The following is a 23,365-nucleotide window of genomic DNA, read 5'->3' as shown; positions in this document are numbered from 1 at the left end:
AAAGTGTCCGGTGTCAGCAGACCACCTCGGACTGCTTTTCCATTACACACAAGCATTTGTACAAGAATGCACTTTAACGAGACTACAAAATGCACATGGGAAGAATGCAAGTAATATACAATGTGTTAATTCACTTCCGCTTCACTTGATGGCAACGTGACTGTACACACAGTCTTTACAAAGTCAGAATTTCTTAACCCTGAACGATGACTTCTCAAAAGTGGAAGAAGAAACAGCCCAAATGAATGTCTCTATAGTGGGGGACTGCTATACCAACACCTTCAGGCCAAAAACGGTCAAATGCTTCATTGTGTGCAAAATCTTTCGGTTTGCTCAAAACTGCCGCCAAAGTGGTCCATGTTTTAGATCCACAAAACCGAGAGGGCATGACCCCTTGGCCATATCTGGTTCTATTTCTTATAAAGAACGATGAAGGATGATGGAAATACACTTATTATACAATACATTTATTCACAGGCATATTCTTCAGAGAGAACAAACTCTCTGCGCTGCAAGGCTATCTTTATAATCAAGGGCACCGTGTGGTCTTTAGTAAAAAATACAATGTGCTTCAGCATTAGAGGTGCACACAGATGTCATTATCTGTCTCTGTAGCTTCATTCAGATAGAAGACCGCAGGTGGGCATGGTTTAGGCCAGAAGTCATGTTAAATCAGGTGAGGGTTGTATTTTCAAACCTAATATTCATCAGCAATGCAATTGTTGTGCCTTCAAAGCAACAAATTGATTGACATATAATTAATTGTGAAATATATTTGCACATCCTCATACTGTACACGTCTCATCTCTCTCCCTCTTTTAATTTATCTTTATTTTTAGCTAAACTAAGTTTTATGAACTGTCAGAACTGAACAATCAAAAACAGAAAGTGTTTTATAAATCAAAAGATTCTGTTCTGCATTGGAAATAGAACTTATTTAGAGTAAAGAGATATAGAAAAATATCCTTCAGTTGAAGGGAATAATCTTAAATTCTAATAATATTGCATTCATGTTTCTTGATGTGTTAATGCTACTGCAGTTCAATAGGGAAACATTCATAACTTTGTTACAACAACAGAGTCCATTGCTAGCTAAATCAAAATTCCATGAAACCTACGGCTGATAAAAACAGCACGTTTCTTAAACAGGTAAATCTTAAACAGATAAATATTGACTGAAATACAAGGTAAAATGTATTTTTTAAACAATATATTGAGTGGGTTTGTTTCAAATGGAGGATTCATGACGCCTCCTCCTTGATGCAATAGTTTCCCTGAGTGCTAACAGGGAACGGCTAGCTCTCAGCCCACTCTCTGCCGTGCTGACTTGGTGACTGAAGATAATATAGTGATCACTTTTCAACAATGTGTAGAAAATAAAAAATGACTAGTTAGAGAAATCAAAGTCCTGGGTTGCCAACTAAATAGTCATTTTTTTTATCTTGCGGCCATCCACAATGAATGGATTTGAAGAAACATGCTAGCTGACGCAAAGACGTGTCAATCATGGATTATTTTTTCTGTATAGAAAACGAGCAATTTTGAGTAGAAGAAATATCTGTTTGCATTGCATTATTTGTGCTTTCCTGAATAACATATTCAGATTGGGGTTCATCCCTATACACAGCATTATACAAGAAAGCAAGCGGCTGCAGAAGCGTTTTACCAACAGGTGCTTCTGCAATCATAAAACCACTCCAGGTACCTATGAGGACAAATACCATGTGAGCAGAATGACAGGCAGTCAGACATCCTTGGCCATTGCAAAGAACTAAAGGGTTCATAGGGGTTAACCGTAACCTTTTGTGGCCTGGCAGTTGCGTTCGCATTGACTTACTGGAATGTTCACTTTCCACAAAGTGGGTTCATGAATGTTTGCGCGGTGGTTCAGGGCTTGAGGCGTCTCCTTGAGAACTTCAAGGCTGAAGTGTGGTTCATGTTGTGAAAAGAAATGAATGTCCGCGTAGCTGTCCTTTTCTCAATGAGCACATAGCTTCCTCATTCCCCATCTCTCCATTTGACCGCACATTTGAATACCATTAGAAAGGTTGCAGGGAAGCATGCGTTCAGGAGCCGACGTGTTTGCTTTCATCCTCATCTCAATGGTGGCAACCTTCAGCGTGACTTGAGTGCCCCCTCTTTCCGGTCCTTTCTCACACTCATGTCATGTCGTATACATCTCCCCACACGCCTCCCTATCATCCTATCACCACTGACAGCCACCCTCACTGTCACAGTCAGCAGTTTGCCCCCCAAGCCTGGCGGACATGGGTGTGTCGCCCCCGTAAACACACACATAAACACACACACACACACACACACGCACGCACAGGTACAGACTTGTGTGCCCTGCTCAGCCGTTGTAATGGGCTACCAGGGAGAGAGTGGGCTTGGCTGGCGCTGGCGCTAGCGCTAGCAGGGCGGCCGGGGCGGACGAGGGGGTGGCACCCCCCGCTGACGACTGCCTGGGGCTCTCGGGGGCGTAGGTGGTGTTGAAGCCGGCGGACGCCATGGCGAAGGTATTGATGTTGTGGCCGTTGGCGCGGCGCACCGTCCGCAGGGTCTTGGTGGCCCGCGAGGAGGCTCTCATGCTGGAGCCCCTCTCCGGGGCGGTGCACATCAGCATGGCCTGGAAACACCTGTAGAACTGACCCACGAGGGGAGGGGGGGAGGGGGGGGGCACACAGGCACACAGGCACACAGACACACTCACACGGGCAGAAATGCACACACACAAACACACACACACACACACACACACACACACACACACACACACACACACACACACACACAAACAAATAATATTTTATCAAAATAAAGCCCTCATGACCTCTTTACTGACCACTTGCATACAGCTTTTCCCTCACTAAAGGAAAGCTACGCACTAAAGAGAATGGGTACGTTTACATTCCAGTGTGCTCTTACTTGCTCGAATTCAAAGCCTGCCCTTGGTTTGGCTTGTTTTCGCACCACTGACTGAGCTGTAAATAAGGGATAATGTATAGTCCGCTGGTCATCCTAGAAACATAAATCCCGACAGGACTAACAGGTGCACTACACATTATCCTACTTATTATACAGTTACTTGCCAAATTGATTTCCTCCAAAATATCTCTTTAAATTCTTTTTTTGTGGTCGTTTTGTGTCCTCCGCTGAGAAAAAATTGTTCTTAGTGCAAAATAGAACTTTCAAGCTTCAGGTGTTGTGTAGCAACATATTACATGCTGACTTCAAGTAACTATGAATGGTCTACTTGCGGAATGATGTGAAAGATATTAATTAGACGCACAAAACACGTTGCCAATACCAGCAGTCATTAATTCTTGTTCAGCAGTCATTATCAAGAAATATCGAAATCACTGAAAGTTTGGATTGCCCATTCAATTCAATGGAAAGCAGCATTCTGAAGGGCTGTATAATAAGGCAATAATAACAATCTGCAATAACACCCTTTCTTTGCTTCCCTGTTAATGAGTGCTGCTTGATGTCCCATTTGTGCTGTATGTGCAGTCTCATGCTGGGCTGAACAACAGAGTGGAGGTGGAAAACAAATAATGAAAGCGTTCAGAGGAGCAGACGCTGGCTCAGTCGCCTCCAATGGGTCCTGGCTTCACTTTGCAAATTGAAAGCTTTCCTGTTTGGAGAAATTCATTAACTTGTGAGAGACCTCGCCGTGGGGCGTGAGGACACTGATTATGGGCGGAGGACTGAGACGCCTCGTCTCCACGGCGGAGCGGGGTGCATCAGCGCCGGCGGCTGATGTCTCTGCCCACCTCTGGCTGATTTTCTAAGGCGGCCGCCCCTGATTGCACCGCTAATCAGTGGACCAAGTCGAATGAAACCATTGTGAAGAGTTTTCAACCGGCCCTCCTCCCCCTCCTGCCTCCTCACACACAGAGAACTGTATTGGAAATGTCATGTTGGCTGCAGAATGCTACAGATACAGATAACAGCCAATCAGAAGCCCGGGGAGCATTGTGGTCTGAGTAAGGCATTGTTTCGGGGGCCAATCACTTCATTATAGATAAAGTTATCATAATTAAACTGTCTGAGGCTTCACTACACCAGCAGAATACATTTCCCAGGTGGGGGGGATTGTCATGACAGTAAATCTCCCATGGACGAGATATATTATACCCATACTACAACACACACACACACAGACCGTAGTCATTCCCTTGAGTATAGTCCTTACCCAGTACCAGTTTATTGCTTTCTTCATTTTTTTTTCAAAACAAAGGTACTGGGGGCTTAGACACATTTCAACAAAATCTTACAGAAGAAAAAAGCAACAAAAATGCTGTGGTTCACTACAAACAAGGAAGAGTTCTTTCATTGCATCACCACATGCAAAAACACACTCTCTCAATCCTAATCCAAATACACTGACACATCACATCCCTTGAGAAAATGTAGTGTACTTAGTATACTCTTCAGTCCCTCATGTATACGTATAGTCAACTACATTTCCACAGGAAACGTCGAGACATAAACCCTTGTGTTGACCTTCGGGTTGGAGCTGCGGCCAGCCTGTTCATTCCATGCAGTCTCAAGTTCAGGAGCCAGTCTGGTTGTAATCCTGTCAAATTTTTTAATTTCTAAATTTCAAGGCAGACTTCACCAGCGTTCAAACACAAAAAGGAAACCAACACACAATTTAAATAATTCAGTTCAGTTCAGTTCAGTTCAGTTCAGTTCAGTTCAATTTATTGCTACAATGTGCGAGTCCAACCTAGTCCTCAGAACTCAGTTTACTGGCACAACAAACATTCATTCAACAACAAAAAAATCTAATTTATACGATTTAAAAAAAAAAATCTAATTTATACGATTAAAAAAAAAAATCTAATTTATACAATTTAGTAAGTCTTCTACGGAAAAAAACTGATCTTTGGACTCTGTTTGGAATAAGGTGACCACCTGTCCCACTTTTTGTTGTCCTGTACAGCATTTTGACCCTTCGTCTTGCATCCTGCATATTGAGATAAAGGCCCACATTTTCATTGGTCATTTGTTTTTTAATTGTCAGAATAAGAACACATGGATGCGTCCCATCCGGCATGAGCTGCTATTGGTGCTGCAGCATAGCATCTATTCTCTTGAATACCGTCACATCACATGAGCTGCTATTACTGCTGCAGCACAGCATCTATTCTATTGAATACCGTCACATCACATGAGCCACTTTGGTGAATGTTTTTGGCCTGGCTTTGGTGAATGTTTTTGGCCTGGCTTTGGTGAATGTTTTTGGCCTGGCTTTGGTGAATGTTTTTGGCCTGGCTTTCATCCTATGGCTGAGAAGAGAGCAGTAAAGGCGGTCATTGGATGGCCATCAATCAAACTGCGCAGATGTGGGGCTGGTGAACTCCTCTGTTACGTCACAGAAAACAAACTTACACATACTTTCCCATTCATACAGATGAGCCGACTGTGGTATCAAGCTAGCCCCCTCTCCTGCTGTCAGTGAGATACTGGACGGAGTTGGGATTGAAAAGCAAGCTGTTTGACTATTATGGGATAGCACCGAGTCATCTGCTCCCATACACTCGCCAGATGACAAACAAGCTAAAGGAAAATGACCTACGACTGGACATGACTTCTACATACACTGCCAATTACAAACGCAAGTGTAAATTATGGCAAACACAATTTTTGTTTTCCAGACGCTAAAAGCAGTTAACGGTGGTATTATAAAGGCAAACTGTAAGACTCACATAGTGAACTGTGCCAGGCTGGACATTGAAACCATTGAAGATATTCAATGAGGTTGTTCTGGTGTTGGAGGGAGAGGACAGGACTGTCTGTGAGCTATATAAAATGATCTCCACTCTCAGGGCAAAGCTCCAGCAGGGACAGCTGAATTACTTTTTTTTAGAGAAGAGACCCGTGCTCTCCTCCAACAGCTTCCAGACCAAAACACGACTTTCAGCAAACATGATTTTCCCAATTTCTACAGATCGGCTCCGTGGATCTTCTCAAGAGTGGAATGAATGTCAAGAACAACTTTTGGATACAGTTGTGAAGAGTTCTACAGCTATGCACTGAAGGAGAAGCTGCTGCATGGTCAAACAAAAAGTTTTAATATAATAATACTAATATTTAGATTAGAACTAGATTAATATTTGGTTGGTGCTTCTGTCTCAGCCAAGTGCTCTCCGTGGTGCTGGAGGAGAATGGACTGTGTCAGCCTGCTGCCTGTTAATTGTGGTGATGACAGAAAGTGAAAAGAGTAATTTTTTTATTTTTTATTTTTAGCCCTTCTGGCCATGCAATTCATTCAATAGAGATTTTGTTTTGATAGAAAAATTTGCATTTAAATCGTTTTATTTCACATCATATTTTGTGCCTTTATGTTGTAGTTCAAGAAATAAACTTGAAAGACTTGAGCTGCCTGATGCCTGCTGCTTTGTGTGAGGACAGTTCTCTTTGATGGGCCTGTAGTGGCCAATGCATGTTGATGTCTATCAATAAAGGCATGTTACGTTGCAAAATGAGTGAGCCTTTGGGATGACAAACAGCACTGTGCTCATCGCTCATCGACTTGAGGACAAAGTATAGGTGTTTACGTGCTGAAAGGCAGAATACCAATGTTTCTTATTCAATGAGATTAAATACATTATATTAATGTTTCTTATTCAATGAGATTAAATACATTATATTAAAGTTTCTTATTCAATGAGATTAAATACATTATATTAATGTTTCTTATTCAATGAGATTAAATACATTATATTAATGTTTCTTATTCATTGAGATTAAATATATTATATTAAAGTTTGAGGTTGCCTCAGCACTGGTTGCATGTCCCACACTCGTCACACATGTTGTGTGTTTGCATTTAGTCACCCTGTTTGGACACCTTCATCAATTGGAACAGAATATTGAAACAATACAGGTAATTTAGGAAATAAACATAACATTTCTGCAACTCATTATACAGTGCGCACTCAAACCTTTAAAACTTTAGTCATTTAAATAGGTGGGAGTGTGCGTGCCAGTGTTTACTGTGCGTGGATGTGTTTATGTGCAGTGGTCTGCATAGAAAAGGAAAAGATGTTGTAGAAGCCAGGTGAGCGTGGGAACTTTGCTTACTCTCTCTATGTTTTCTAAGTCCAAAAGAAGAGATTGTTTCTGACCCTATGGAAATTCGTCTGGGCCTGCTGCCAAGAAAATCCAGTCTTTAGTCAAAGGACATGAATCTTAGAGGGTCCAAACACTGATGTCCAAGATCAGGATGTGCCACTGTATGACAATCTTCACGAGATGAAGAGAAACCCGATCGATAATATACGCTATAGATTACTCGTTTTACTAAATCAAAGACCGTTTCCACCAGGCCTTTGGGCCTTCCACTTCCTTGTCCTTCTTTTCTCTCTGAAAATCTCGTCTAAAACGTCCAATATTTTTTTTAGCACCTCTTGTTGTCACAATTTTTGGTATTTCTTTTTAGGTATTTCTTTAGTATTTCTTTTCTTTGGTACTTAATTATATTATTATAATGAGTTTGCTTTCTTGAGTGTCTTTATTTAAGATATTAATGAAATATGAAACTATTTTTTGTATTTCCGTTAGTAAGCCATTGTAGAAGTGCCATTGTAACAGTAATGCTGCACTCCCCTTGAAACAGGCCGCTACAGTGTGATGCCAAAGAGGAATGACAAACTAAATCAGACACATATTGATGACATCTGCTGTGGGAGCTGCCTTCCTCTTTTGCAATCTGCATACATCAGGCAACCAGAATGTCACAAATATCTTGGAGGACAGACATGAGATTTGTACACTTCATGACTGATTACTCAATCAATGTCAGCCAAATGATGCCAAATGTCTAATGATGTGCAAATGTTGTCCAAATCGCGCTTAAAATTTGCTACAATTTCTGTGACATTAATAACGTTTTAAATATCTATGTCATATCCTGTCCACTTTGGACTTAGCACCAATGTGCTGTTTCTGGAGTGGCAGAATAAAAGACCACATCCTAGATGCTCTGCCCCCTGCTTATTTAGGTCAGCAAATGTATATTGCTTGTAATGTTGTTATGGACACGCACACAGTATAGTATTGGACTTTTACTTTGTCATCATTCAAATGTTCGTCTCATGGGAAAGGCAATGCTGTGACAGTTAATACAGACAGTTATCTAGAAACATACTTATGCTCATAGTAAGTCTTGTGTTATGCTTTCCCTCACACCCTCGAAAACAATGACTGTAAGTTTTTTGACTGTCTCATACTGTGATAAACATGTGACCTAAATTAAATTTCTATGAACTGCGTTAGTGTTAGTTATTAGTAATTTACTTTACGTTCTAATATACAAGATAGCGATATGACCGTTATTCATTCATAATTCCATTAATGGCTTACGTTAGCACTTGTTAGCCAGCTGTGCTGTAATCTGTTGTTGCTCTGATTCTTGATGTAACGAATATAATAGTAACTTGCTGTGTTTAGTATACCTTCTAAGTATTTTCCGTTTTTTCTGTATTACAGTTTCACTCAATACATTTCACCTGACAATCATTAAAGGAGCAAGGCGCTCGCTACCTGGCTTGTGTAATCGAGTTTGGCTGTCTGTTTACCTACGTTAACGCACTGGTGGTGCAAAACACGTAGCAGGAACAGTACACTAGAGGTGGCAGGGAGCCTGATCCGCTTCAGACAGCCAGTACCTGTCACTTCAGTGCTGTTTAAATCAGAAATGTAGCACTTCAACCCCACTCCCCTGCCATCAGGAAAAGCCAAAGAAAAAGCATCATGCCTCAATGTGGTCATTATCTTTTCATTTTGATCCTGTCAACACACCCATACTGATGAACAGCCATCTCTAAAGTCATGGATTCTCATTCACCAGAACAGACTGAGGGGCTGAGACTGGGAGATTTCTGCCATCACAGGATGACCCTCTCTGCCATCACAGGAGTTCTGAGGGTGCTCCAACAAGCTCATTGGCTGGCATGAAGGGGACGTGATGGGAGGTTATAAATGTGCTCTGATGCTCCGGCTCATTACAGGAAGCCACAGGGTGGCTGAGGACCTCCCTGGGCTTCCAAAGGTGCCAGCTCTGGTTCCTAATTGACGTGGGGGCCTCTGGGAGAATGCATCACCTCCTGTCAGCATCGCCACAGACACCCCGTACCTCTCTGCTTGAATTCAAGGTGACTCTGTTTAAGGCTGCGACCCTGCGGTAACAGACTGATAGCGGTACAAGCATATGAGCAGAGCTGCTTTAAAACCTCACAGCTGAATTGGTGACTGAACACCAATTATTTCAGCTCGACCGCATCAAGGCACTGGATGGAAACCACTGAGGATTCATACTTGCGTTTACTGCATCGGCCATTACATGTTTTTAACATTGAGAAAATGTTCAATTCTGCATAAAAAGTTCCCTAACGATACAATAAAATAGAGACATTAGCCTTAATGGTTATATATTCGTCTCTTCAGTGCACATCATAAAGCCTTCCAAATTATTCCTGGAAAGCAAAATATTCTATCTTTTCATTACTTTTAGCAAGTATTGTGCTGTTTGATTACAAGCAGTTGCTACTTGACCAGATGCTGCTCTGTCAATAAAAGCCTAATCAGTCTGTCATCACTAAGCCCTAATGCTGACCTCTCTGCTGATATCTTTTCAAACTCCGTCATAAAATACGATCAAACTATTTGAACAGTCTGCTCCCCACTCCTGTCCTGCCCCACTTTACTTACTCTCTCTTCCTAACCTGGCAGATCCAAATGACACTGGGATGACACCTGGTTGTGACATTCATAGTGTATGACTTAATATTCCCCTGAATAGTGTACTCTCTCCCTCAGCTCCAGGGTTTGCCGGAGCAGTGTCAGACTAATGAGCTGTGGAGGTTCTGGCAGAGACATGATTGGCCCGTGGAGGGTGTGTGTGTGTATGTGTGGGTGTGCGTGCGTGCGTGTGTGCGTGCGTGCGTGTGTTTGTGCGTACGTACGTGCGTGTGTGGAGGTAGCTGAATTTCCACACCAATTATCCTCGGCAGTGTTACAGGTGTGAATAGAAAAAAAAGAAAGGAACAAGGCCAAGCTTGACTACAAAAGACCTTCTTCAATTGTCAGTCAGTCAGGTCTAGACAAACGCTGGAAGAAACGTTAAAAGAAATTGAATAGTGAGAGGAACTGGATGCGTCACATCTCAGAGTGTCACCATGTTTGTCAGCGCCATCACCTTGACGACCACCCTTTTCACTTTCACCTGTCTCTCACTCCCTTTTGTGTGTGTGTGTGCTCGGAGACTTAACTTAACTTAACACTTAACAGTGTTGTTAGCTAGCCAGCTTAAGCCATAGCCAAGGCGAGCCTTGTGAGCCTTGTGTGGCCGTTTGAGTAGAGAATGTTAACAGAGAGAGGTGTGGAGACTCTCGGGATCCCTAAGGAAGGAGGGAGGAATCAGTAAATGTAATTATCTCACTGCGCTGGCTGGCCCCAGAGAGCCCAGTGAAATGAGAAGCATCCCTATTTAGTCACCAACTACCTCCAAATAGAAAGGAAGAGTTCTCTCTCTCTCTCCCTCTTTCTCTCCCTCTCTCTCTCTCTTACACACACACACACACTGAAAGAGATAGATAGACAGACACTCACATACACAAGTGCTCTCTGCTTCTGTTTTTTTTTTTTTCATATCAACCTCGTTCCTCCTTTTTTTCCGAAGGGCTTCCCTCCTCCGATTGTCTTCGAAGGCGATGAATACTTGAATCTGTACAGCACTTTAAGTCTTCAACTCGCCTCAACTCACAGTTGCCATGGTTACGGGCTGGGAGGAATTGAAGACTGAAAATGACATACAGGGCAGTGATGTCTTCTTCAGTGACCGAAGGGGAAACACTTTTTTTTGTCAGAGAATCTTCAGCACAGAGTAACAAGTACCATCCGTTGATAGGGCAACACCAACATGGCAGTTTTCACGTGTGGTACAATTCATTGAAGCATTTCAGACAGACATTACAGTGTTGTGAAATCAAAGGACAGAGTTTAAAATGATCATAAAAACACTTGTTATGCAGAGAAAATAATGAGCAGGCAACTGAGGAAATAAAGACTTAAAGACGTAAAGACACTTCTATTCCCACAGAGACTAAATGAGACTGACATTCAGTGGATGTGTTTGTCTTTGAGAGATGTTTGTCTCTCTCTTTACAGACAACAGAATCGACGTAATAAGTGTGGATGACCTGACCCATCTCAGCATTTCAAGGAAGAAAACATGTCTGATTGTGTCGGTATGACCCTCAGCTGGAGAGCAGAATGCACACCAGCCGTCATGGCCCTCAACCTGCCTGAGAGGATGTGAGCAGCACTGTTCTCCACACACAGACAGAGCGAGACAGAAGAGAGACAGACAGAGAGAGAGAGAGAGAGAGAGAGGGGGGGAGGTAAGAGAAGAAGAGAGGGGGGGTCTTGGGTACTGAGAGAAGTAAGAAAACAAGGAAAAAGAGAGAAAGAAGGAACAAAGTGACGTTTTTTTGAGATACCTTCACCCGTAGAAATATCTCGCGCAAGACACCAGCCTTGACGAGACACCGAGGTAGTAAGACAGCTATCTCACTTTTAAGAGTTTTCATAAGCATATCATCCATTATTATATCATTTACATTTACATTTAGTCATTTAGCAGACGCTTTTGTCCAATGATTTTGTTGCTGTTTCGTGGCTTCCGCTGAGAAAAAAATTGTTCTTCACACAAATAGAATTTAAAGTTTCAGGTGTTGTGTAGCAATGTATTACTATAATTATATATTATTGGTTATTATATATATAATGAATGAAGTTACAACCATTTAGCCCTTAAGTTTATTCTTTTCTTGGGACCTTTCATTCCATTATCAAGTTTCACACCTGTGTTCCCAGCTTTTTCTGCCCTTGGCCATTCTCTTCTATCAAATTACTCACTGTCAATTTTCTACTTTCATGAAGTTCTACTTTTCCTGGCTCTGTCTAGCGGGTAGAAGTGCTGTCTTCATGGAGGCTCAACCAATTCCTCACTATTGTGTCTTTTTTAAGATTTATTTATACTTATATATATATATACTTTTTAGCCTTTATTTGGATAGGACAGTGAAGTATTTTGGACAGGAAGTGAGGAGGAGTGAAGAGGTGGGGAGAGGATCGGGAAACGACAGCAGGCGGGAATCGAACCTGTGTCCCCGCGGGCATTGTCGCCCGTAAATGGGGGGCTTATTGGCTGGCGTCACAGTGCCCCCCAGTGTGTGTCCAGTTTGAACTGTTCAGTTTCCTCCCAGGTTATTCTTTAAGGAGAGTCACATCTTCACTAAATGCTTATGACTGCATGGGAAATCAGTTAAGTAAGGGATAATGTATAGGCAACCAGTCCTGACAGGATGAACAAGTTTGTCCTGAAGGAATTTCGTTTTTTGATTCTGACCAGCGGACTATACATTGTCCTGCTTATTATACAGTTACTGGCCAAAATGATGAAAGACTTGCCTCCAGAATATGTCTTTTTAATGATTTTGTTGCTGTTTCGTGGCTTCCGCTGAGAAAAAAATTGTTCTTCACACAAATAGAATTTAAAGTTTCAGGTGTTGTGTAGCAATGTATTACTAGCTGACTTACGATGAAGTTTCAATGAATTCCTGTTACATTAAGTGAATGGAATACTTGTGGAATGATACAAAAGATGTGAATCAGAAGCAAAAAACCTGTTGCCAATGGACATATCATTTTTCCATCAGTAATTAAAAAAGAAACATCAGACCTCAGAATATTGGGATAGCCCATTCAATCATCTGCGGTTGGCCTCATCAACAAGGCCCGGGACCCGCCAACCACCACCTGGGCCATCTGCTTGGAAGGCAACTACGCTAATACCACCAAAACACTAGAAGAGTGGGCGCTAATAACTAAGGGCTATTAACGGACTATTAACGAACTATTGACACACGGATCTGTAACAATTGTGCTAAGCTCATCGCCACGAAATCTGTGCAAATAGCCACTTTGTTTATACAATGATCTCATTAACTTGAGGGGATAAATGTCCTTTTACCTTTTAATTTTAAGAAAACGTGTGTAAAATCATACAAGTACTTCCAACCTCCGACGCAAATATGTGCACATCAACGAACACATTCACAACCACAAAACACATGTATTCATGCAGAGTGCCTCCACAATATGACTTCTTTTCCACTCACCTGGTTGTTCATGAAGATGTAGATGATGGGGTTAATGACTGTGCTGAGCTTGGCCAGGATCGAGGGGATGATGCTGGCGGCCGGGGTCACCAGGCCCGGACGCCCGAATGTGGCCACCAGAGCCATGACCCCGTAGGGCAGCCAGCACAGCAGGTAGGCCACCACCATGGTGATCACCATCAGCAGCACACGCTGCTCCCGCTTACGGCTGACGGGCGTGTTGATGCGGCTCACCTTCAAAACCGCAGGAAGATGGAGCGCAGGAAGTGGAGAGGAAGAGGAGATGAAGGAGAAGGGGATGGGGGGGGGGGGGGGGGGGGATAGGGGGGGAACGAGAAAGGAACAAGAACGAGAAAGGAAATGTTACAGAGGCTATTCTTGAAAATGACATAACCTAGACAAAGCAGCTTCTCAAACAAGCAGGCAAGTACCAAACAGCACATTCGTTAAAATGGCCTCAATTACGCCAACAATGGAGTCACCAATGTCTCAACTGCAGCTCCGAACACAAAGTCTGCCGTGCCGAGTTCCAAACTAAATTGCTAATAAATGGCAACCATTCAGAGAAAGCTGTTTGACCTTCTGCTGCTGTTCAGGAACTCCTGCAATCTTAATTACTGCAGTGGCTGGGACTGCATAAAATATCTACAGCGCCTTTGTTCTTCAAAAGCGTTGATATCCCTGCTTCATACAGTGCTGTCAGCACAGTCCTGTAAAGCCAATGGCAGCTTTTGAGAACCAGAGTTGGCACCGGTGGTAACACTAGTGAGGACACTGTTGAGAACCCTGTCTCTTCTCCAGCAGGAGGACACTGTTGAGAACCCTGTCTCTTCTCTGGCAGGAGGACACTGTTGAGAACCCTGTCTCTTCTCCAGCAGGAGGACACTGTTGAGAACCCTGTCTCTTCTCCAGCAGGAGGACACTGTTGAGAACCCTGTGTCTTCTCTGGCAGGAGGACACTGTTGAGAACCCTGTCTCTTCTCTGGCAGGAGGACACTGTTGAGAATCCTGTCTTTTCTCCAGCAGGACACTGTTGAGAACCCTGTCTCTTTTCTGGCAGGAGGACACTGTAGACACAGACAGATGCATGCGTACGTGCTGATTTTCAACACGGTGGAATTCCTCTGTATGGTGATTCAGCTCCATTGTGTGGGCACATGTTCGGCTGTCATGTGGCATGCTTGCCACAACTCTAAAGTCAGTTTCTCTCTCTCTCTCTCTCTCTCTCTCTCTCTCTCTCTCTCTCCCCCCACCCTCTCTCTTTCGGTTCAGTTCTCTTCCTCTTTTTCCATGGCTGGCTGGCACAGGGATATTTGCTCGCTCGGTTTCATGGTCCAGCTGGGCTCCAGCCGCCCTGTTGCTGTCGGCCTTGATTTAAGCAGCATGAATATGCATCTCTATCTGGTCATCCCAGCCAGGGCAAACCATTGGATCCGTGCTTCACATCACAGGTGATTACTGGGGTGAAATCATATTAGCTGCATCAGCTGCATGACTCCCCACACCATGTATTTTCCATCTCTGAGTTACTGAGCTATAGTTTTCCATGGGGCACAGTGGGAGAGAGACAGACTGCAGGAGACTAATTGAGTTTAATGGGGTTTGTCCTTTTCCTGACAGGAAACCTCTGAAATGAGCCCACCCAGCATGTGACCAATGACCCTAATGTGCGACCCCGACATCCCTGTAATGAATTCACCTATAGTCAGCCTCTCCTTCCGTACAGTACATTGTGACTCCACTGACAATCAGCCAATATTCCCCTCAGTGTTTGCTCATTTCCTGAGAGTAAGTAAGAGCTCCTTGATTTACCTCAGTAGAGACAGCCGTAAGCTCATAACCATAATGTTCATACTTTTTCAAGGCCAGTAGACCCAACGATTGTCAGCACCAGCGATTTTTTTCCTAGATCAATTTGGCATGTTTATAGGCAAATAAACGAGGTGATCACAGAGCTCTTTCAGGGGAAGCACATTCATCAGGGAATTCAGCCTGATTTCACAATTCGTTGCTCAACAAGCTGATTGACACGCTTTTAATTGGCACCCTGTTGATCCATGCATAGGCTTTAGCTGTTATTTACAGGTGACTGGTGAGAAGTCATCAGGAAAGGGCAGGTAAAGGTTTTATGTGTGCGTATCAGGGGTGTGTTGTAAGGTCAAACATAGCAAGTGCTGCTTGATCAGCTGTTTTCACCGTGGTACAAAAGAACAAATGTCAATCAGTACTCAGCATGATCTCTTATGAGTAATCACTCTCTCCTTGTAAAAATAACATCCAGGTTGTCACTGACAAATACAGAGGTATAAAGAAACAGTAGATCCAATCTAGTACACGTTTCTTCAAAGCCAGAATGTTTTGGATGAATGTAGGAATATTCTTTCCCCTCAGCATCTACTGCAATTACTGCCCACTTGTGCTTCTCTCAACGTTTTGCCCTTTTCTGCTGAGAATCAGCTCTCCTGTTCAGCTGACACCATATGTCCCCCCCAAAAAACAAGTGAGGACAGGCTTTGCTCAAACTGCTTGCCTTGGACACTTACTTATGTCCGGTGAGAACGGCTAGCTACTGGCTAAACCTCTCTGGGTAAAAAAAGGAACCTAGCGACTGGCTAGTGAGGTTTCCACAGCTGATGCCACAGAAGGAAGCCTTTTGAATAAACGAGTGAAAGTTGCAGTGCCTTAAAACAATACCCAGACACATGGCTTGTGAAAATGAATCATAATAGCTCTTACATGTCACTTGTGACAAGACAAACATGTGATTTGCTGTAATGAAGGAAGAGGTGGTCCTGAGGTGTGCTAGCTAACTCTGAAAACTCAAACCGATATTAGGGTCAAATAGCTCTGCAGCTGTGAGAGATAGACCAGAGGCACCGAATGGCATACAAATTTAAGTAAACAAACAAGTGCTTTAAAGGCTCATCAAAATCAATTAAATTCAATTGCATTTGATTTATTAACAGCGCTACTGAGAATGGACACTTTCTCAAGGTGCTTTATAATGCCCAAGACTAAACTGAGAACAAGCACACACTGGCAAATATTTTTTAAACAATTTGAGCAGGACACAACTCTGCTAAAGGCTGACTGGTGAATGCAATAATGGAAGAGAAAAGGAGGGGGAGGGAATAAGGGAGAGAAAATAACAAGAAAGGGAAGTCGATGCACATACATAAGTGAGTAAACATATAGACATACATGTACATGTGGTGCAGCAATACATTGATAATAATAAAGAAAGAAATATTTGAAAATGAAAATATGAAAGCAGGCTTGCCATGCCCTTTAGGATGTTATGAACCTAATCTCAAGTCACAAACACAATATCTGGGTTGATGGAATTAAATAGAAAATAAATTAGTCACGTGCTTTTCACCTCCATATTCCTAGCCAAAAGACAGAGGAGCTCATCAAAAGAAAGCTCAACATAACTTAAAGGAAGAGGAGTCCATCAAAAGACATCTCAACATAGCTTAAAGCTTCAAATCCATATATGGCAGGAAGGACTAGCTGCATAGAATAGTGACATGAAAAAACAAAACCATAGTCTGGGCTTTCCTCTGGTTCAGCAATGACTTCTTGCTCATACAGATTCAGAGGCTAAGTTTGAACCTCGGAGTCGCTGGGTGATGATCTAACGTTATTCTACCCAGATACTTTTGCTCATTCAGGTTATATTGGGTATATTATATTGCCTTTGTCATTCATCTGTGTATATACAGCAGAATCAAGACCATACAGGCTGTGCTGTTCAGTTCTGATGCAGTTGCAGTTGCAGTGTGTTCTACCTGACCACGTCACTGTGCCTAAGCTGACATCAATAATAATAACCACAAAAGTGTAAGTTCATGACAAATATCCTAATGAGAAAGCAGCTGCTTCATGAAGCATTGTATAGATTCTTACACTACAATATTTACAACTGCTCTAGAAAAATTGTAAGATTCTACAGAAAAACTGCAATCCCTTAGGCATGATTTTAGAATACATTACAAATGTGCCTTGTAAGAAATGACAGTTATATATCCAGTGAGTGAACAGGAGATTCATGATCAAGCAGCTGCTGTGACCACCAAAGGTTGGTCAGCATCATCTCCAAAATGGTAATGTTATTCCTTTATTAGGAAGAAAGGACAGGACCCCACAGGGGCATTGCTCAGACACCTGGGGTCAGGAAACAAACTACATTTTTACATTACATTTAGTCATTTAGCAGACGCTTTTATCCAAAGCGACTTACAAGGATGTATACACATTTTACATTTACACTGATGGCACAATGCACATCAGGAGCAATTAGGGGTTCAGTGTCTTGCTCAAGGACGCTTCGACAGGGAATCGAACTAGCAACCTTCTGATTACTAAACGACTTCTCTACCTCATGTACCACTGTCGCCCAAACTGAGGGGGTGAGTGACTGCAACCAATCATAGTATGGGAATGGGGGTAGGCCATTGAGAACCATCTCAGGCAGCGGGTCAGAGAAACCTGATTATCATACAGAACAACAAAAGGTTGCCAGACCTGTTTGCATTAGAAACCTAGCTCATTTACATTAAAAGCCTAGGAGGTGTCTTAAACAGTATATATGGCTAGAGTTGGAGATACTTGTTATTCAGATCTGCACTGCTGAATCCACATGCTACTTTACTGCACTTTACTGGAATAAAGACAGATTGCTGCATCAACCACCTGACACACATCCATTTTCCTACAGCCTGTAATGCATTATAAAGAATGAATTCAAAAGAAGTGTAACTAAATGATTGAATGGCCATAAATTGGTTACAGCCACAACTAGATGAACATGAAAACCAGATTTGACAAAGGTCATGTTTGAGACGGCCTCATACTCCAGAGGGTTAAGAAAGCAAGAAAGACAACCTCAGAGCGAGAGATCACGATTAATCAAGTTTTGATGGGGTCATATTGGTCAAAGTAAATAACGTGTTGTGTTCACATATGCACTGATTTGGCTGATTAAAGAAGTATTTTCAATGATTCAGTTTTCAGTTTCCCGAAAGGTTGTTGATATTTGAGCTCAACAGCCAATCAAATGACAGCCCTCCCTTCCGTGCTCCTGAAGCACCATGCTGATTGGCTTGGCTGTTTATGGCTCGGTCCAAGTCACTGTGTTAGTCTCCCATTTACAGAACCAGAACTGTGCACGAAGACCAAAAGAGTTTGTTTGAGTGAAAACACTGAACAGGTAGCTGCTCAGAAGTGGTATTCAATCGCGGTCTGGACATTTAATTGAGATAAGTAACAAGCTAGGTAAGTCAAGCAATTGGAGGACTGCTGTCTTGCCATTCTTTGATTATATATATGTTACCAGGATTACATTTAGTCATTTAGCAGACGCTTTTATCCAAAGCAACTTACATATGTGCGACTTACAATGTATACACATTTTACATTTTACACTGATGGCACACTGCACATCAGGAGCAATTAGGGGTTCAGTGCCTTGCTCAAGGACACTTCGACAGGGAATCGAACTAGCAACCTTCTGATTACTAAACGACTTCTTTACCTCCTGTACCACTGTCGCCCCAGGATCCACCAGCCCCCCCAAACAACTACCCACAGTTTTCCTAAATTTGCTGGCAGAGGCAGAGAGAGAAGCTCAGGGTGTGGAAAGGATCAGCAGGATACACACATGCTGTGATTTTGCCTGCAAGGCATGATGGGACTTTGGAATGGGAAGCCTTTGTGATTTGTGAGTATTACCCACCAGCTGCCGCTGTCTCTGGACACATCAACCAAGAGCACAAGCCTGGGAGGGATGGGGTCGGGACAAGAGAGGAGAGAGAGGAGAGAGGTGTGTGTGTGTGTGTGTGTGTGTGTGTGTGTGTGTGTGTGTGTGTGTGTGTGTGTGTGTGTGTGTGTGGATGTTGATGAGAGACAGAGAGACAGTGCACTGGGTGAGCTAGTGAGAGAGAGAGAGAGAGAGAGAGAGAGAGAGAGAGAGAGAGAGAGAGAGAGCCTGAAGGATGCAGATGTGACAGCAAAGGTTGGACAAAGTAGTAACAGAAGCCTGGGCTCAAGGACGAGTGTGGTTTTCAGTGTGAGTGTTTCTTTGGGCACAATCACAGCCCTGCATATCCAAATTGGTGTGTGTGTGTGTGTGTGTGTGTGTGTGTGTGTGTGTGTGTGTGTGTGTGTGTGTGTATGAAGGCAACTGGGTGTCTGGCGCCACACTTGTGTTTCTGTAATTAAATCTCTGAACACCCTATTAAGACAAGTGAAATGCAATTAAAAGCAATGATTCGAGAGCTAAATGGATTACAGACAGCAGCCATGAAATGGGAAACATGTAAAACTGGGTTAAAAAAAAAAAACCTGGCTGCGCACTACGTTACACAACAGCCACCACCACCACCACAGCAATCCATCTCCATCCAGTCCAGATACTTCACCAGTGTCTAAATGTCTTAATAGGTCCTTAATACATCTTAATAGGGCTTTAGAAGGCCTGAAGAAAAGCTTCACTGCTCCTTCACTGACGTGCCAGTGTGAAATCCAGCTAAGCAAGTCATCTGTTTGAGGTTGAACTCACTGGCAAAGAAGACTGTTGTCTGTCACAGAGTATTTTCACCTCACTGCCCAGTTCAGTAGTCAACAGCCTATGCTTCTCATCATGCCTGCATTGTTAAGGGTACAAATGCTGTCACACAATATCAGTGTCATCCTTTAATGTTCTCAGAGTAATGAGATTTGAACAGCTTGCTTAAAGACCCCCTCCAGTTTTTAACCTCGTTAACATGTCCATACAGTGTTTTTTATATGATACACGAAATATCATGAGCAAAATAAGCAGTCAACGCCATTGCTGGGCATTTCCACCTTGGGGCGGCACCAATGATCGTCTCAAAAACACGGAATTCAGACAGCCTGGGTTTCATACGTCACATACCTGAGGAACCAGTCCCATCAACCTGTGGGTTGGGGCTCTACATATCGATATTTACATTCAAACGAGAGCTATCAGAGGCGAAGCCAGGTGGGACTAGTTTGCATATTCATAGCTCCACAAATACAAAATGAGGCAAACATGAGGTGAGTTTTTAGTGGTTGATCAATGCCAGGAGAGGAACTTTAATCAGTTTTATTCACTTATAGTGTTTTCAAGGGTCTTAGTGTTACTAATTCGAAAACAACTTTCCTAGTCCATGTCATCTGGGACCCTGCATGCATTTAGCTTGCAGACTCCCCATGAGATTGGTGACGTTGAGTTGTATGCTGTGCTCTGCACGTCCTAACGGCTCTCTAAAGCAGCCTTTATTCCCTCTCTAACCGCCAACAGCACAGACGCCGACCAATCCCAGCAAACAGGCAGCCAACATATAATGAGAGTCGTACTGCATCTCAGTTCAAAGTGGCCAGGTGTGAGAATACTGTGCCTGTGTGTGTGTGTGTGTGTGTGTGTGTGTGTGTGTGTGTGTGTGTGTGTGTGTGTGTGTGTGTGTGTGTGTGTGTGTGTGTGTGTGTGTGGGGGGGGGGGGGGGGGGGGGGGGGTGTTGATATACACAAATTGCATGTAGCAGCTCATAGCACGTTTGGCCCTCCTATGGCAATGCAGGCATAATGAGCTCCTGCTCTGGAGGCTAATCCTGCGCGCAGCTAGGAGATGTCACAGCAGGGGAAGCCTCTCCACATGCACCTACTGGAGAGAGTAATGGATGTGGCAGATCACCGCCTCACCACCCCCCCACCCCCCACCATCCCTCCCCCCCACCACGGCCGTCGGGGACACTCAGGAGGGCCGTGATGAAGGTCAGCCCGGCAGGACGGCTCGAGGTGGGAGGCCCGGGAGCGTCGGAGCGGGGGAGCGTCGGAGCGTCGGAGCCCATGCTGTTGCCAGGTAGACTTTGGCGAGAGAGAGAGGGACATGAAAGAGCGATGCTCACTGCGATTCTCTTTTCCTTTCTTTTTCCTCGCCCGTCTTGCATCGAACGCTTCGGCGCCTGTGCACGAAACCTGCTGAGAGAGCTATCGCTGACGTTCAGTGATCAAGACTTCTTTAGAGGAGGACTCACTTCGCTCGCTGTAATTTGGAGGAGTTGATTAAGCTGTGAGATCCCTCCTGGGGGGTTCACGTAGTGTTGATGGAGTTTGACAAAGATGGATTGTGTAAGCCAGCTGCACAACTTCCACATGCCAGAAAAACAAAACTCAAAAGACACAAAGGAAAGACTGCACACCACACAGCAACAAATACACACTCAAACTAAACACACACACACACACAAGCACACACACACAGGCACACACACACACACACAAGCACACACACACACACACACACAAGCACACACACACACACACACACACACACACACACACACACACACACACACACACACACAAGCACACACACACACACACACACACACCAGCACACGTGTGTACACATTGCGAGCCAGGGGAGACAGGGAGAGAGAACAGAAAGAGGGAGAGACGCACGTCTACACCTCATAAATAAGACTCCACGGAGCTGTCACGTCCCATAAGCAGTCCAGCATGCTCTGCTCAGCACAAACACCTGCAGAGTAATCTCTCCTGACAAGCATGTCCAACCACTGGACACCAGGCAAGACAATACGGCCTGCTTTTCGCCAGGAGTGTGAATTTCAGAAAAGAAAAAAAAACTGCAGTGTATCTGAACGTGCAGGTGGTGCCTTTCAGATGAACAGATATCCATTTCTGCTCTGTGGCTGCGGTGCTGCTAGCTGCTTTCATTTGCACGAATACATTTCATAAGGGTGACCTTAAATATTGCATGCTCAAAAGTGATGCAATCCAAACACACCAATCTATTACGTAACTAAATGTCAATATGTTTTTTTTTTTTTACTTTTTTACAGCACCAACTGTTATTGATATTGTGTCAAGCGCATTAGGGGTAGGAGCTAAAGAGGCATGAAGTGTGGCCTCTGGAGACAGACGCCAGCTGCAAGAGTGGGCATGAGAGTGGGCATGTCGAGGGGAGGATGCCAGGCGGGTGGCGCTGGCCCAGCGACTGTCAGAGGATGCCACGGCAACGTGGACGACCAGAGGCAAGTACAGGGACACGGACGGACAGAGTTTCCACTTCAATTACGACCAAACAGGGGCAGCTGTGAGGGAGCGATAGAGTGAGAACATGAAAGAGAGACTGAGTGAAAGAAGAGGACGAGGGGTTGGTTGAAAGAGAGACTGAGTGAAAGAAGAGGACGAGGGGTTGGTTGAAAGAGAGACTGAGTGAAAGAAGAGGACGAGGGGTTGGTTGAAAGAGAGACTGAGTGAAAGAAGAGGACGAGGGGTTGGTTGAAAGAGAGACTGAGTGAAAGAAGAGGACGAGGGGTTGGTTGAAAGAGAGACTGAGTGAAAGAAGAGGACGAGGGGTTGGTTGAAAGAGAGACTGAGTGAAAGAAGAGGACGAGGGGTTGGTTGAAAGAGAGACTGAGTGAAAGAAGAGGACGAGGGGTTGGTTGAAAGAGAGGGATCCCAGCGCGTTGCCAGGCCATTATCTCAGGCCGACTCCAGCTCCTGGGTCGACCTACTTACAACAACAGAAAGAGGAGACGAGGGGAACGTGGACACTGGCGTCATCTTAATCTTGACTGATTCAGAGCGAAACACAATACACCTCCGCCCATGCGCTGAGCAAGTCCGGAGAATCTGTCATTCTGCAGTCCCCCCCACGACAGGTGGGTGCGGAGGTTTGGCAGTGTGACTACTTAAAGAAATCCCATGAGAGCCTGCTTCATTCCCCACACCTCATAACGTCCAACTGCTACACCACCTCTAGGGAGGGGCTCAACATGCTCCCTCTCTCTCCCTCTCTCTCTCTCTCGCTCTCTCTCTCTCTCTCTCTCTGTCTTTGTCTCTCTCCCTCAAACAGTACCCACACACACACATCCACACACACACACACACCCATATACACACACACACACACACACACACACACCCATACACACACACACACACACCCACACACACACACACCTATAAGGCTCATTATGTTTTGCACGCCGAGCAGCAGCAACAAATGAGCTTGGTGCAGCTTTGTCATCTCCGCTCCCTGTTCCAAATGAGCTCAGAATTGGGTAGTTTGTGTGTGAGTGTGTGTGTGTGTGTTTGTGTGTGTGTGGCTGTGGGCATGGGGGGGTGGGGGGTGG

General features: G+C 44.0%; 1 protein-coding gene across 1 annotated transcript in view; it reads right to left on the bottom strand.

Moving 5' to 3' along the window:
- Nucleotides 1–451: 451 nt before the first annotated feature.
- tmtopsb (teleost multiple tissue opsin b) overlaps nucleotides 452–23,365 on the bottom strand; it is a 43,943-nt gene continuing 21,029 nt past the window's right edge. The window contains exons 3-4 of the mRNA XM_012821264.2: nucleotides 13,197–13,430; nucleotides 452–2,647 (exon numbers count right to left, since the gene is read on the bottom strand). Of these exons, the coding sequence (XP_012676718.2) occupies nucleotides 2,354–2,647; nucleotides 13,197–13,430 (528 nt within the window). The 3' untranslated portion in view covers nucleotides 452–2,353. The remainder of the gene's footprint in view (nucleotides 2,648–13,196; nucleotides 13,431–23,365) is intronic.

This window comes from Clupea harengus, chromosome 17 (genome assembly GCF_900700415.2).
Source record: "Clupea harengus chromosome 17, Ch_v2.0.2, whole genome shotgun sequence".
In the NCBI taxonomy this organism is placed as follows: Eukaryota; Metazoa; Chordata; class Actinopteri; order Clupeiformes; family Clupeidae; genus Clupea; species Clupea harengus.
The sequence above is the reverse complement of the archived record's forward strand: the minus strand, read 5'-3'. Positions and strand labels throughout refer to the sequence as shown.